The 17,645-nt window shown below is 33.9% G+C and overlaps 2 protein-coding genes across 2 annotated transcripts in view; both read left to right on the top strand.

Moving 5' to 3' along the window:
- The first annotated feature begins 1,515 nt into the window (after positions 1 to 1,515).
- LOC128237003 (uncharacterized) lies at positions 1,516 to 8,213 on the top strand. Its single transcript, XM_052952174.1, has 3 exons — positions 1,516 to 1,651; positions 2,449 to 3,330; positions 6,066 to 8,213. The coding sequence occupies exons 2-3, from the start codon at positions 2,460 to 2,462 to the stop codon at positions 6,911 to 6,913; spliced, it is 1,719 nt and encodes a 572-aa protein (XP_052808134.1). The 5' UTR covers positions 1,516 to 1,651; positions 2,449 to 2,459; the 3' UTR covers positions 6,914 to 8,213.
- Positions 8,214 to 12,150: 3,937 nt separating this feature from the next.
- The window catches only part of LOC128238510 (uncharacterized), a 29,171-nt gene continuing 23,676 nt past the window's right edge, over positions 12,151 to 17,645 (top strand). The window contains exons 1-4 of the mRNA XM_052954498.1: positions 12,151 to 12,343; positions 13,493 to 13,685; positions 15,907 to 16,028; positions 17,138 to 17,323. Coding sequence (XP_052810458.1) covers positions 12,292 to 12,343; positions 13,493 to 13,685; positions 15,907 to 16,028; positions 17,138 to 17,323 — 553 coding nt within the window. The 5' untranslated portion in view covers positions 12,151 to 12,291. The remainder of the gene's footprint in view (positions 12,344 to 13,492; positions 13,686 to 15,906; positions 16,029 to 17,137; positions 17,324 to 17,645) is intronic.

Genomic DNA, 17,645 nt, shown 5'->3' with positions numbered 1-17,645 from the left:
TTCACGTCCAATGTGTTCTGTGTACATTCTGACTACGACCGGGAGGATTGCACCACGCGCTTACCAAGTGTTTATTTCGTCCTCATAACGTCCGTATGACTTGAATTTATTTGTAAATGTGATCGAGATGGCATTACAGTGTTCTGTTTATAACTGGCCTCTTTTTCATTCATATCTAGTGTTGGTATAAAATGAAGTTATATGAGAGTTGAATCCCGTATTTATATATTCTACCTGACAGAACCTGACACATTATCATGGAACGAACGTACCATAGTCGTAGTTAAAGCATGGAGAGCTTGATGTGAGTTCCATTGACGTAGCAAGAACGTAATGACAACCTAGAGGCAACGCGATGGAAGCGCCATTAAGTATTTCCCGTCCAGTACCACGCTTTCACGTCCATTAAGACCATACCACGTCCTTATCGATGTCCTCTTTGTTCCTTCTACGTTGAAGACGTAGTTGGAACGTGGTCTAGTGTGATAGAGACATTAGAACCATTTCGCTATGACCGTGTTTCTTGAGTGCCCAATGCCATTAAACCGAGTTTATGTTCAAACTTTTTGCTACTGGACTTGTTTCTGTAGTTTTTCGCATAAATATAGCTAGGAAGAATGGCCATGCAAATAAAGAACAAGTTCACACGCATTAGAATATTCACATTCGGCTTGCAGCGATCAGGTTAAAAAACTCTTTTTTTCATTTAAAATAAAAAAAAAAAATTGAATGACGTCAAGCAATTTTAATCACCACCTGGAGTGGTTACTTTCGGCAAATGGAAGAAGTTGCTGTATGTAGTTTGGACTCACACATATGTAACAATTTTGCATCACTGTGCTATTGAATAAAAGGATAATATGTTCAGACCAACAACCATACAACAATAACCAGTTCCATTTTCAGTTCTACAGTTGATTGCATTTAACATTATCATACAATGTTAATGGAATACCCAGATAAAACGATAAAACATGTGATTATACGATATGTGCATGCATTCCTCGCACACATTATACTCTGCCTTGTAAGATATTAAATTTGTTTTATGGTCTAATTAAGGCAAACAGAACATAGAAGCATGTATATTTCATACAATAATGAACATAAATAGTGTTAATATTATTTTAATTATTAAAACATATGACATGTGCGATATTTAACCTAAGAAAATGACTCAAGTTAGGAAATGACTCAAGATGAGTTATGAATACAGCCCAGAAGCATCTTTGAGAACAATCACACTTGGACCGACGACCAGATAACTTTATACCACCCAATGTTGCAAAATCACAGGTGCTGCTATTCTAATTATAAACTGAACATTTATGACTTTATTCAAGTGTTTAGGGTGACACAAGCTGGTTAATTGAGAGATGAAAGTCAAATATATCCTCTTCAATATTTCACTAGCAAAATTAACTTTGCATACACAATATAATACGATACGTGCGTTGAAATGATTGTCACATTAAGTATAAACATACCCGAATCGAGTTTCAGCAATATGAATAGTATAAGGTTCAATATTTAGTATGGTTTATCTGGGTTAGCTCGTCTGTGTTATCGTAGTGACAAACGTATGACCTTCGCGTGCTATTTAAGTTTTCGACGGATGTAGTTTATATGAGAGTTTAAAAGGACATATCAGGTAATCCATTGTCTTATATATCAAATGCATTTATAAGTACAGTAAACCTATTAATCTACACTTATTAATTAGGAATGGTATTGAAAAGGAAGTGAAAATTATAATTTTGATTTTCTATCACATGTATTCGTATAGTGTACGTTTATGGTAAACCCTCTGTGATGACTGTTTTTGATCAAGTATTTGACGTTTAATTTTGATATTGATCGAAGAATTACTAGCCGTACTTAAATGTTGATTCATCAACATTTGGTTCGTACCTGTCGACGGTGTAAGTCTATAGTTTGTCTATTAACCGTATGTGAGTAAAAGGGATAATAAAACCCGACGCTTTAAATGAAATTTGAACAGGGAATATACAGTAATAGTGTTGAACAAAATACATGCGTTCTTTTCGTAAAAATATCATGAATAGTGTGTTATTGACAAAACACTTGATATGCTTATAAATCATTTTGCCTCATTTCTTACACAAACACATATTATGTTAAAAAGGTGAACTATAAATACGACCAAAGGTCAATAAGGCCTTGTTGGTGACGACAAACAGATTTCAATCATAGTATACCTTATCAAATTAATTCTGGAAGAGCCAGACGAGCGATTAATATTTATATTTATATAGAACTCCAAATAAACAATGACCTCAACTCATCACTTCATAATGTTACATACTGCAATTATATTTCAAAATATATACCTTTCTAGAAATAACATATGTCACAGTTACCTTGAATGCAATTAAGTAAATAATTGAGTAAAATATTACGAACATATTTTACCTTGTTTTTTTAAAGCAAGAAGTATAATGGAGGTGTCAGGCAAGAAACTTTCGGATCAAGACCGGGCCTACTGCCAGCCATGTTATGAAGAAGGGGAACACATCACAGCCGATGCCTTTTGTACTGTATGCAAAGAGTTCCTATGTTCTACCTGTATAAATGAACACCGAGCCCTAAAGGCTACCAAACGACACACACTCCTGGACAAGACAAGTATGCCAACATCGATGACGGACAAAGTCAATGAAGAAAACAACAATATGCCATGCGATATCCATCCCAAGGAGTTCATCAAATACTTCTGTTCCTCCCACGAGACTGTCAACTGTGGACATTGTTTAGTAATTGAACATCGGTCATGCAAGATAAACATCATTTCCGAAATATCGGATTCCTTTAAAAATGGTCCGGATTATAGAGATATCAAAAGCTTAATTTCCAAGCTACTCAAGGACGTAAATGACTGTATCAGTGACGTTGAAAGCAACATTAAAACGGTCTTAAAGATAGGTGAAGACGAGATTAAAAAGCTTAAGGATTATCGAGAAAAGGTCAACAACAACTTCGATGAAAGGGAAAAATCCCTTCTAGAGATCATAGAGCAAATAAAAGATATGGACAAATCAAGACTGGACTCTCTGAAACCAAAATGTGATGAAATTAAGGCTAAATTAGACGAAATGAAGTGTAAGCTTGATGCACAGGAAAGAAACAGTGTCAACTTGTTTATTGAAGCGAAGAAAGTTAGGAAACAGGTTGAATGTCTGGAAGCGGCCTTGAATGATATCAGCAAGGAGAACATCGTCCAACGATACGAATTTATAAAGGACACGGCCACTGAGAAACTGATTGCAGCAAGCAGCAGTCTTGGCATAGTCAGTAAAGATCAGAAAACGGGTAAGTTGTATTTAGATATAAGGACATGATTTTCTTTTATACAAATCATTAACCAAAAAAACACCTCCGGTATTACGGTACGAAAAAAATGAAAGTCGGCCGAATGTTATGAAAATTGTTACAAATAACTCTTTATATATGCACTCCGACTTAGAATTTTTTTTAAGAATAATGACGTCATTTATAGAGTTACAGTTTCCTCTAGAGCAACGTGTGTGCCTTTTGCCGTCTATAAAACCTTTATATATATATATATATATGTTTGTATATATTTATTTATACGTTTTTAATGTAGAACTTGTTCCAAATAAAAAAAAATTCCAAAACTTGCCTTACTGATAAAACGAACATTCCTAAGTAGTAACTGTTTTTCTTGTAACGATGTGATATGTATATGAAGTATTCCACTGACGTCAATGTAAAGACGTATGCTATAATCGTTTGGTTCGCTGAATAAATGTACATATCGTTTGTTTTAATTGTCAAGAAATAACCTCACTTGACAGATTTTAAAGAAATTATACAGTCATGTACATAGACCTTTTCTTGACGATGTTTTGGAAGCGCTGATGAAAAATCTGTAGAAAATGAAGGAAATCGCTGAAGATCTGACGTCGATTGTTTTAAACGGCATGTTTCCACAATTCTAGTACAATATGGAAAGCGAACTTTTGATTTTATTCAAAAACACTTTCAAAATGTAAATTAATTAGTGTAAGAAATTCCGTCACACACGTCGTTGTTACCCATTAACATGGAAATACTATTTACAGAAGTAGGTGTTTCACGTGTATATAAACGCGCTTAGGATAACGTCACACACGTCGTTTTTACGCTACCCATTAACCTGGAAAGAACATTTACAGAAGTAGGTGTTCCAGATGTATATAAACGCGCTTGGAATAGTTTCTATATAATCTATTGATTTGTCTTGATTGCATGTATATTGTATAAATCATTTGCAAATGGGTGTTTATACTATTTTGTATATCAAAAGTTAGGACAAATAGTTATAACAGATTATAAAGTACTTCCAATTCGACCTTGAACTTATTAAAGACATTTACTGCATCCACTGCTTACCTATCAACATATTGTAAATAATGAGGTGATCTAATATCGGCCAGGTCAGCTGTATTGGTCTGAGCTCGAAGGGGAATGCCAATACTGCTGACTGAGTAATTAGTTTCTGGTAATAAACTATTACGAATGGTACGACATATTGATTAAACACATTATAATACCTTACCTTATTATTGAAGCTGATTTCACTTTTTCATTCATGGATTCTACTTCTCCAGACTTTGCTGATTTTGACATGCATCTTTTATAGTGAAATAACACAGACTTGATAATAAAGCCGAATTCACTGAACATTTTAAGGAAGCATATCTTTCCGTGATCATTTCGTAAATCGTTTGCCAAAAGTAAAAAAAAAAAAACGTCTTTACCTTCGTCGTCCATTTTGTCGGTTTCCAAAATAATTGTAAAAATATCCACTAACAAGTAAATCACAACTGTAATTACAAACCGGTTGAAGAATTGTATAGGCTAGTCATCCCAAATATGCTTTCATAACAAGGAAACACAAAAGTTTTAAAGTATTCGTTAGTACGATTGCTCGAGTATCGCGTCAAGTACCTCAAGAAAAAGCCTCAATATTTTATTTAAGCAAATATAAAATTGAAAACTTTTACTTCGCTTTCAGCAATAACACTTTATTAACACACATTCAAAATATCGAAATCGTTTATATATTTCATAAGAAGCAATTTTCTGAAAATTTAGTAAATATTTATAACCGGCCGTAAAATTGGTATTTTTATGGTTTATCAACCTTAGCGCCGAAAGGCATGTCCACTTCTAGGGGGCGCTGTAACCCACTAACTGACGTCAATATTCTGAAAATGTTTGTTCACGTGAGTTCATATATTGAAAAATGTTTGTACGAAGTTTATGAACATCGGTCGACTTACATTTTGTTCGGACGAGCGTGGCCATGTACATTAATTTTCATAATTGTTGATACATTCACAAGCGGTTAGAAATAAGTTTAGCACGTATGTTCTTTGAAGAAAAAACGTCTTATTAATAAATTCCTTACTTGCGTCTTCACCGTCGCTAAATAACTAAAACACAGTACAAGATATTCAATTTTGACTTTTGGGTTCCACTAAAACCAAAATACTTCTTTTTATAAAAATATTTTTTCGATATCATAGATCAAAATTATTATTTAAAGATTAACAGATGTATTTCCGGGAAATTTAATTTTTGGTCAAGAAAGATAGTCGAGTGCTTTAACAAATCTGACACGCATGCCAATCAGTGGCCTGCAACCTGTTGTTGATTTCTGCCGAATAATCGGCATTTATTGCCAGCTTCTTAATTACAGACATACGCACACGCCTTTTTCAAAACTCAGTTCTGGCTGGATTGTGCTCATTCAATACTTTGTCGTACAACCGATCGGTGACCAATCGCTAGATATAATTTTATGCCGGTGTTTACGCAGTGAAGTTGTCGGTCGCAGCTTTAAATGGTTGCTTGAATTCGACGATTGGTCGAAACATATATCTGACTGAATTTCTTCTGGTGTTTTTAGTAAGTTTGATACATACATGACCGATGCGTATCACGTGGCATCTGTGTTTTAAGTGCTGTTCATTGATGAATACAGCTATAGATATCCGTTGAAAGCTCTGATTACAGTACATAGCATATTAAAATTTCAGGAAAGCAAACGGTACCAATTGATCTGACAAGCCTGAAGTTCACCAAAGTTTCAGGCATTCTAGTCAAGTCTTCAACCGACATCGGAGAATGTTGGCTGACCAGCATGCTTCTACTATCTGGAAATAGGCTGCTAGTGTCAGACCACAATAATAGTACGTTGAAGTTGGTGGACCTCCAAACAAGCTCAATGATATCCCAAATCAAGCTGCCAGGTAAACCGTTTGGTATGTGTGTCCTCCCTGCGGATAAAGTAGCTGTTTGTTTATTCGATAAAAGTAGTGTTGTTTTCTTAGATACTCGAGGACAAAATTCCGTAGGAACCAGCATAAAGGTAGAAGTAAAGTGTTATGATATCGCCTACCATAACGACCAGCTGATTGTCTCCTTTGAAGGTGGGAATATCGTGAAAATGGATATGGAAGGCAATACTATCAAAAAGATGGACACTGTTAATGGAAAAGCACTGTTTAAGAGTTGCTTTAATATGACACTGATGGATGATGGTCGGAATGCTGCTATTTGTGTGTCAGACTACTATAACCACACAGTCACCAAGCTGGACATTGACTTAAATATTCTCCAAACATTCAATGATCCTGCAATACAAAACCCGAGGGGCCTCACTGCATTTGGAAATCAACTGCTTATATGTAGTTATGGTACTACCAAAATCTTTCGTCTTGACATGTCCAGTGGCACAATGATCCAACTGTTGGGAGAAAGCGATGGTATACAACACCCATACAGAGCCGTCTACAGCCCAGAACAAAACAAACTGTACATCATCAGCTACGAATCCGGAAAAAATGACTTGGACAACAATGTGCACGTGTACAAGGAAAAATGAACTGATATGAATGGTCAGTGTTCAGACAAAAGCGGCAATCATTTACCTACCAAATATTTTCAGTGATTTACGATCTGCAATGAATCGTGGATATATAATTGACATAATGTTATAATAATAAATTTGTGAATTTATTTGGACAAAAGTTATGAAGCATACCACTTAATATTTCTTGAGAAGGAAACTGTCTAAATATGATTTTGATACAACGAGCAAAACTGTGGTGTTTGAAAGTAAGTGATTTACAGTGAACAAAACAAGAAGAGATCGTAGCTTTGCTAAACAACTCTGCATGCATTCAGATGAAATATACACAAATGAGTTAAAATGGTGACCAGTGTGACAAATCAAACTTTAACAGATGTTAAAAATAAGTTACTATAGCTACTGTTAGTGTGTGCTATGGTTTAAAAAAATGACTATATAAATATGTCGTCATTTTGTATCACCAGTTATATAAATATCGTTCAGGTAAATCCTTTGTTTAATCAGTTTAAATTTGTAACGAGATCAGAGGATACACGGTCTCTGTTGGCCATGATGTCACCGAATTTTCATGATCGGTGGCTCAGTCTGACCACATTACACTATTTGGAGAAAATATAATTTTACTTAGATGATTGTTATGAAAGGTGAAACTATTGTTGTTTTACATAATGTGCACCCAGGGGTTTGAATGATACCTTTGTATTATATTGTTAACAAAACTTGGTGAATTTTATATTTGTCGAAAAAAATCGTCTATGGGTTAAATGGAATGACCCTTAAAATATGATCGTTTGTTTTTATAGGAAATGGTCCACCATTCTTTCTTTTTTTTAAATTTATCAATCACATTTTGTATTTTGTTTTTTGTATTCTTTTTTAGTCATTTTCGGAAATAAACTCAATGAAACTTAAAACCGTAACAGTATTTAATATGAACATATTAAAAACACCTGGAGAGAATTATCTCGAACAAAAACATCAAAAACTGACTGTTCCCTCCACTGTTAATGACTTTCGTAGTTACTTTTTATTTTCTAGCGTATAGTTGCACAGAGGATTAACTTTGGATGATATAGCTGTTCGATTAGAAACAATTAAATATTTTCCATTTGCTTTCTTGAAGACAACAGAACCGGATGCTACGATATACTTCAAGATAACGAGCATTCGATATAACCGAAATACAAAGCATGTCTAATTAACCTAGATTATTCGAGGAGAGCGCGACATAACCGGAATGTCGAGATATCAGAGTTCGACATGGCGCGTTTGGACTGTTTAAACAAAACTGAAATTCGATATATATATATATATATATATATATATATATATATATATATATATATATGTGACCTAAATGATGGTATCGTATAGGGACGTATATATTTTTGTTACTGCATCCAATTAAATCAAAAAGCATGGCAATTGGAACATCATTTAAAACGAAACGAGTTGCATCTAAAAATAAACGAAACTTCATTACAAAATGTAAGTGCGAAAATTACTTGGTATTTACATTGATAATAATCTCAAGTGGCATTCACAGATAGAATCTGTCTGTAAAAAAGTTAACTCAAAAGTTTCACTATTAGAAGGAGACTTGAAATCCGAATGAATATATTTAAGCAATTTATTGAAACGTTATATTTATTATTATATTTCTGACTTATTGTGAAATTAGTTGGGTGTTTGTCGGCAAGTGCTTGAAATTCACTGAAATGATACATGTATTTATTATTCAATAATACTATATATGATTTACTTTTATCCTATTGCTATTTATATGATAGTATGCATGTGTGAATGCTGTACTTGTGTATAACATAATTAACATGTTTTTATTATTTATATGCTTTAAATGCCTTGTTGTGTATCGCTTTTGATGATATTTGAATAGAAGTATATAAACATGTGTGAATTGTGAAAAGCTGCGCATATTGAACATAATATTTATATGATGTTGTAAGTTGACACTGTAATTATGTCAAACTGTGTTACCTTCTTAAAAATAAAGATGTTATTATAATTATAAAATTATTATCACTATGTTTGCAAAGACGTAACGGAATTATTACCCTAAAACAATTGTCTGTTTGAAGACAAAGGTCTAAGAAAAACATTTAAGGCCATAACAGAATAAGCTTTTGGCTATTTTATTGCATTGTTATTTTAACTGTATAATCGGAATTTAGGGTTTTAAACGTTACAATTTCTTTTGTTTCTAGATTGTTCTTCAAACCGGCCGCTGTGTCCTGGTAACAATTTGTAAAATTGTGACATTGCAATTGTTAAAAGTTAAAAGCATCTTTCACTCTTTGCCCTTTCGCCCTGCTGGGCAGTCTTCTTCTGTTCGCTGTGTTCAATGAGGTCTAGACCGCGGACCCATAACGGAAGAACGTTTCGTCCCGTGTGGCACCGAGGGAAACTCCGACAAAAGTTGTGCTGCAAGCGCTCCAGGACACAACACTCCGCGGGGCCGGGCGTTGCCATAAATCGTCCCCACTGTTATCGTGTTTTTTCCATTGTTGGTTGGTAATACTGCATCATTTACAAAATATGAAACATGTTTTGTTTTGTTTTAAATTGTAAGAGTATCAACAAAATCTACGTACAAGGGAGAACTAAGTCAACACCTTTGGTACAGATAATTTTAAGATGCACTACTATTCCTAAATAAGATTACCAACAATAAATTAAATTGTTTTAATATAATACCAAAAAGTATTAATAAATGTCGAAAACAATGGCTCTGAAGGATACCAATTTAATTTGAAAGAAAGGTGCATAATACATAGTATTTCTGCCTAACGAAACGATAGTAGATCACAGTGAATCTTTCAGCACTCACCAATCATTTAATAGTTTTGCGTTTTCATCTATTAAATACACGGTTACAATCTTGTAGTTTAGTCATTGGTATTTTCCATAACTGCATTATGTTGTAAGAAGATAAAGGTTTACCACTTAATTTTTTGTTAGTTATACATCGGTCACTTTCAGACCGATTTTCTTGTAATATGATTACTTTGCGACGTGTAAAGACAACTCACTTTAGTTAAATGACACTCTTACCTACAGTTGTTTCCCTTGTAACATAGTTTATATTCCTTTGATATATAACAGGTAAGTTCGAATTTTGTTTTCAGAACAAAATATATTCGATTTTTGCCGGCAGAGATCGTTCTACTGTTCGTATTTACTCTTAAGCGTTTAATAAATTTCGATCAAGGTAAGTTTCAATATGAAATATACTAGTGTTGTCTACAACGTTAATCCAAATAAGTTTTAAAATATCGTCGTTATAATTATCTGTATTCATAAATAGGTATGATTTTAACTGGGAAACCATTATATTTTAAATGGGGAACACATATAAGACAGCAACATGAGTATTGTGTTTATCATTTTAACCTTGTAAAATCTTGTATAATCGGCCTCCGACTAGCTCTCATTAACAATTCTAGACTTGGTTTGATGAAATACAATTTAGTACTGTATTTGCCGAATTTTGGAAAATCTGGTGTCTAGTCCCTTTAAACAAGATCGCTGCAAGCCTAATAAGGATATGCTTTATGCGAGTGTCCGCGTTCTCCGATTGCATGGCCATTCTTCTTTAGCTACTCAAGACCCACGGTCTTAGCAAAATGGTTCTAAATAACATTAAATAAAGCAGCAGTTAGAACTATCTCGCTTACACCCATCAATCTTTAGCCTGTGTTATTCTATTCTATCCGCTATTGGTATCAGTCAATTTACTCGCGGATTTATTCAGTAGGTTCCGTAAAATCCATGCACAACGAAGACGACAGATAGGCTTGTGCTCAAATACCCCCACCCCCCATCCACCCTCCTCATCCCACACGTCAAATCATTCCATTATTTCTATTTGTTTACAACAATGAATATCGACAGAGAAAATGGGTTCGCTCGAACAACGAAGACGACAGATAGGCTTGTGCTCAAATACCCCCTATCAAATAATTCCAATATGTTTATTTGTTTACAACATTAAATATCGACAAAGAAAATGCATTCGCTTGCCAAAGTCACGTTTTCCAAAAATATCGAAATCACTCCACTTGGTCGCAAACAAATAATCTGATACCGCGAGCCGAGGACTTGAATGAGCTTTGATTACATATGCTTTTGAACTTGATATGATAGGGTGAAGAATAAGCTCAAAACTACATTGCGCAAACAAAACATATGATACGATTTCCTTTACAGTACTCATGTTTGCAGACGACGTCTCAAATGGTTAATTCTTTGATTAAAATCGTATATCAGGGGTGAATCAAGTGTGTGTAACTGAGGGGCGTAACGTTTTGAAATGCGCCATTTCCTCAAAGCCGAAATTTGTATGATTAAAGTGTAGATAGGGGGTTCGGGGGTCTTCCAGCATTTTTCTTCAACAATTTCCAATTCTAAATGGGCGTATTTTATTGCTAACTTTATCTTATTCTTCTATTCTGAAATTATAAGTAAACTTTGAAGATTTTAGAGGAGGGGGGGGGGGGGCTCGAGCCGGATGCAGCTCCCTCGTACTGTGTGTTATTCTATATATACATATTTTATGCTGCGACAAAAAAATGTAAAAAGGTGTGAATCTTTGGGAGTGGAGCTTTAAAAATACCTTTTTGTGTTGTTTTTTATATACACGTCAATCGAACGTACAACAAGCAGTACATGAACAATAAGAAAATGAAATCGATACTATTGTTTACGGACAACGGAAAAACAATAATTTGTTATTGTAATCTAATTGTAAACTTGCAACGTCTGCAAAACAAAAACGATACTTATTTAACGGCGTATTGTCTTAAGCGCTTGACATATTAAAGGTGTCAGCTTTTGCCTAGCATTTTCTGAAAACGTTATCGCCTCTTAAATCTTTGATCATTAGCATACATAAACGGCACATTGTCTAAAGCACTTGACATATCACAGGTGTCAGATATTGTCTGCTTCGATCATTTCCTAAAAACGTTATCACTTCTTAAATCTTTGATTATTAGCATATTGGTTTACAAACATAAACGGCGCATTGTCTAAAGAACTACAAAAAACAAAAGTGTCACCTATCACCTACTTTGATCATTTTCTGAAAACGTAATCTCTTCTTAATTCGTTGAATATTGCTTTATTGGTTTACAAACGAAAACATATCCAGGTAGAACAATACTGCATATCGGCAAATTACTCTCGTGTGGGAAATTTGATCAACCGAAAAAGTACGAGCGCATTGTACCTTGCAAGCAATTGGAAACATTTAAAACAAAGGAAAGTAACCTTCGTCTAGTATCGTTTTGAAAGAACGACGGAGGGGAATGAAAGTGTTTTAAAGAGGGTTTGGTTAAATGTTATATAAATGAAAATTAAGATTTCGCAGTATGCTATTGGAAAGTATAATTGCTATATTTTCAATATTGTTGAACCCATGCTGTAAGTATACGTGTGCTTGGTGGATGGATTTAATCATAATGAGTCACTATCAGTAATACAAAAATATATTTGTACGATATGTTTTCCGGTGATATTTAGAGCGTTATCAGTGAAATAAATATGATATTTCACTTTTTAAAACAGTGATATAAAATTTTGATATTTTTCACTGTTTTTAAATTTTAGCCCGCTTTCATATCGAAATCAAACGTCATCGCGCACAAGACTTTGACACAATTTAAACAACGTCATTTTGGAGATGACGTTACGTTCGCATAGAATTTGGCGCGATGATGCAATCCTTTGCCAAAATTTCAACGTTGCATCGTTCTACAATTTTCCGTCAAGTTGAAAATTGGCCATGAATTGCATCATTAAAATAAAAGCAAATCTAAAATAGTTATCTCGAGAAGCAAAAACTAGTATAGTCTTTTATTGGCTAAGAAATGTTATTCAGAAGTTAACATCACTTACTTGTTTGTCAACATTGGTTGTGGCCCGTGACAATAAAAGTATTAGATACTTGTAACGTTTTAACGTGTATTTATTTGAAACAGTGAAATATCAATTTTATTTTACCGGTAAATCTGTATAAACCAAAGGAAAGCATATAATGAATTTTCATTATGATTTGAAAAGATTTTGCTGATTGATGACTTAAATTAACAATACTCAGCCGAAACTACACTATAGTCGAAGTAAGCTATGGCGAAGTCTTCTTTTTCGAAGTTCCGGTTATTCCGAACTTTTTTGAATACTTTCGGCAAATTTATTCGTATTTTGTATTTCAGTTTCATCGAAGGCTCGTTATCTCGAAGTTTTTCGCGAGGACCAAACGACTTCGACATAGCGAGTTTTGATTGTTCATACAAAATTATGGCAATTATGTAGTTCTGTTTTTTTTATAATAAATAAGATCGAAATGGAAAACCCTATTTGGCTATATTTGATAACCAAAAATATATGTTTTTATATTATTTTCGGATACATGTTTACATGTTCATTCCTTAGATGTAACAACCTTTTAAATGAAACCATAATAATATTTGGTCTACACACATTCGAAGTTGACATTTTTGCTCTTAGAATACTTAATATTCTGTACAATCATTAGTCTATTCATAAATGCTAGAATTTATTTCTTTGAAGGGGCAGCAAGTTTCACGACTTCCCCTAGCGTGACGTCTATTCACGAGAACGCCGATGACCAAAAACTGATATGGACAGTCTCGGCAACGTGTTATATAGAATGGGACTGCACGAAAACATGTTACGCCGAGGGCAATGATACATATGTAAATTGCAATAACTGTTCGACTTTGGAAAATTTGAAGGAAGAACAGTACGTATCCGATAGACAATTACATTGCTTTTTTGAAAGCTGCACTCTCACAGATTGAACGTTTTGACCAAAATAAATTGTCTTGAAACGAGCCAATTTTTGCGAAAATCCATGGAAGCCAGTTAAACAAGACTGCTTACAAAAATTAGATCACAGATTTTAATATTTAAGTTCAAAAATTAATGTTTTATGCATTTTTCTTAAACTGTTAGTAACGGTTAAAGCCATAAAACATTAGTTTTCGAACAGAAATACGAAAATCTGCGATCTGATTTTTGTCCGCAATCTTTTATCATTGGTTTGCAGATATTTACGCAAAAATTGCTCTTTTCAAGACAAATAATTAAAAAAAAGTTGTAGAAACGGTATATCTGTGAGAGTGCAGCTTTACAATAATGTATGAGTTTCCGTAGAATAATTTACTGAACAAACTGATAAGCTATGGCACTAAGATGTTTGTATAATTGTACTGATGAATTCTTGTCTCTACAGTGACACGCTTTTACAAAATCAATACATTCACATGTATAACAAACATAAAATTTGAGTGATAAACCTTTAAAGATGCACTCTTACTCCCAGATAAGATTTACTGATAACAAGATTGTAACCGTGTATTTATTTGCTGAAAACGCAAAAAATATAGAATGATTGGTGAGTGCTAAAATATTTACTGTGATCAACTATCATCTCAAACGTCAGGAACATCGTGTTTCTGCAGCTTCACGGTGTTCTTCATAAGAACCGTTGTTTTCGATAATTATTCATCTTTTTCGGTAAATTAAAACAAGTGTATTTATTAGTACTGCTTAATCAGAAATAAGAGTGCATCTTTAATCCCATCAGTTGCATTGTGCCCCTGCTTTTGTCATAAGCTTTATATCTATGTTAATCTTATTTCCAATCTAGCAGCCCATTATTTCGGCCAAATTAATTTTATATTTTACATTTGTCTTTGTTCTTCCTGAGCGCAATAATCAGGGCTTATACTTGAATGTGTGACTTCAGTTACATTGTGGCTCTAATCTAACAAATTTTGAGGAAATTTTATAATTATTAAGAGAGGGAAATCTTTGTCATTGCCGAATTTTCAATTGTCCGCCCTTCTTTATTTTGGCGCCTTTCTCACTTGTTCTTTAGTTTTAATCCGGTTCGTACGTGTGTTTTCTCCCTCCCTCCCGCCCGGTTCTTAAAATATTTTTTTTGTCGGACAAGTTCTCAATTATATCTTTGCTATTATGATTAATCATTTTTTCCCTCTATTATTTTAGTATATTGAATATTGTATTATGTTCTAGGTAGGGATTTTTTTTTTTTAAAAATCAAAATCTGTCGTAAGTTCAGAGTGTTTTCTTGCACATGGCAGTCTTTCCTACATTACTGTCATTGCCTGACTTTGTTTTATCATATAAACAATAATTCTGATTAAAATCTGCATTTATCCGCCCTTCGTAACTCTCTATTCGCTAACGTATATTTTTTTGCTCAGAAACGGAAAAAAATAGTTAGGGTCGGCGCATTTTTATAGGTAGGGTCGGGTTACCCGAAACGGACATATTTTTTTTAGGCCTAAGCTTTATATCTATGTTAATTTTAATTCCAATCTAGCAGCCCATTATTTCGGCCAAATTAAATTTTAATTTTACATTTGTCTTTGTTCTCCCTGAGCGCAATAATCAGGGCTTATACTTGAATGTGTGACTACAGGCTTGTCCCTGTAGTTTTCATTGTATCATTGTATCATATAATACGGACTCGTTCAATAACTCATGTACCTTTCGGTAAAATGTGTGTTTCTTTTACAATACAGTCAAAACTTGCTATGTCAAAGTCGTTCGGACCTCGAGAAATATTTCGAGATAACGAACGGTCGATATAACCGAAACAAATGTCTTACTTGACTCAAAATACACGAGAGTCCAAAGTTCGACATAGCGGGTTCAGACTGTTTAGTATTTTTTATTGGTGTTTACCGTACTTAACATTTGCGAAGTCATTTTTAAAAGAGTTTAGAAATGATGCAACCATTTACAATTGCTATCAAATCTGATCAGAATTTCGTTATTTATTTGCAATTAACGGTTTTAAACGTTTTTGATATTAATAGTTCAATGCTATTAAAACTCAAGATCGTATTATAGTATTGGTCGCGTTTAGTTCTGACCACGTGAAACATTGAACACAGCAATGCCGATGTCTTCAAAGGTATTTTTATTGGTAGTGGCAACGATGCTGTCGTTTCGAATATGACGTGTCCGGATGGATTGGACGGACGTTGTAACGAAACTGTGATTTGCAACTCTTGCACCCTTGATAACAACCCGGACGTGCTGATCATGGAGGGTAAAAATTGTCCAATTCAAGAATTCATTCGTCAATTCAATTTAACACGATCAACTATTGAGTTTTAGAAAAGAACTTCTGACTTTAAAGTTGCACTCTCACAGATTAAACCTTTTGACAACTTTTTTTTTTATTTTTTGTCTTGGAACGAGCCAATTTTTGCGAAAATCTCTGTAAACCAGTTAAATAAGACTGCTGACAAAGATCTTCGATTTTTATATTTCTGTTCGAAAATTGATGTTTTATGTTTTTTACTTAAACCGTAAGAAACGGTTTAAAACCTTAAAACATTTATTTTCGAACGGAAATATGAAAATCGAAGATCTGATTTTTTGTCAGCAATCTTATATCATTGGTTTGCAGATATGTACGCAAAATTTGCTCTTTCCATGACAAAAAAAAAAAAAAAAAATAAAAAAAAAAAAATAAAAATGGAAAATCTGTGAGAGTGCAGCTCTGAAAATGGTGTAAACTTTATTGATACTGTATGATTTTAATCAAAAGCAATATAGACGAAAACAATGTAAATGATCTATTCAATATTTGTATTTCGTTCGAATAGTGTCAACGAAACGACCACTGCAATATGGCGCTAGATATTTAAAACGTGTGTGTATACCACGTGATAAGTTAAGTCATATATGCTACGTCTGAAGGTAATAATTTGCTTAAAATAAAGAGTTAATTCAGAAATAACTTTTCATTAACAAAACCATTTCATATAAAACAAAAGGCAGTCTATGCCGCTTACAGAGCCCCGCATTTTTTATTACCTAAAATTGATAAGGTGATTAGTATTATCAAACACATCGACAAACCTGTTTCCAAAATGATGATTTGACAGTGCTACGTCAGACGGCCGTACTGTGAAAATCTTTGTCGAAGTGTTTTAAGAAACTAAACTCTCAATCAAACTCTGGTTATAGACCGAAGGTGGGACTCCGTTAGCGGCGTTTCATTTAAAATTGTGAGGAAATAGTGGAGGTATCCTGTTTAAAGTCTTCATTCGAATAATATATTGCCTTCCGACTTTGCATGTATGACGTAACTTATCACGTGGTATACACACACTGATTTAAATGCTACATTGCATTCGACTTTTAATTCAGGGAACACCATCTATAAGAAGAATTGCACAAGCAACGCATGCCTGACCGGTGATACTCCAATAAGCTACAGAGTCACATGTACGCATACTGATACAGAGGATCGACAGAACTTCGAATCTGATTCCGTTAATAAAACAGTGACTTTGAATGTCGCACGCGACAGTACACCATCCATATATTATAAACGTAAGTATAAGCAGTTGATTAAAACTACGTATTCTATTACTTAATAGCTGTAAATGAAAATGTATTAAATGATTAGTGAGTGCTAAAATATTTACTGTGATCTACTATCGTTTTATAAGGTAGAAATACCTTGTTTTCTGCACCTTTCATTCAAAATAAACTCGGTATCCTTTATAAGAACCATTGTTTTTGATATTTATTCATCCTTGTTGGTCTATTATCACAATTGTATTAATTGTGGTAAACTTTTTTGGCAGTAAGAATGCATCTTTAAAGGTTTTATTTCTTACATATCGCCATTATCATCGCTGTCATAAAGGCA

The sequence above is a fragment of the Mya arenaria genome, chromosome 6 (genome assembly GCF_026914265.1).
Source record: "Mya arenaria isolate MELC-2E11 chromosome 6, ASM2691426v1".
Lineage (NCBI taxonomy): Eukaryota > Metazoa > Mollusca > Bivalvia > Myida > Myidae > Mya > Mya arenaria.
Note: the sequence above shows the minus strand (reverse complement) of the source record. Positions and strands in the feature narration are given on the sequence as shown.

Bases quoted from the DNA above. Each gene is read 5' to 3' on its own strand.
- LOC128237003 (XM_052952174.1), top strand. From the start codon at position 2,460: ATGGAGGTGTCAGGCAAGAAACTTTCGGATCAAGACCGGGCCTACTGC. The intron at 3,331-6,065 runs GTAAGTTGTATT...TTAAAATTTCAG, and splicing joins CAGTAAAGATCAGAAAACGG to GAAAGCAAACGGTACCAATT.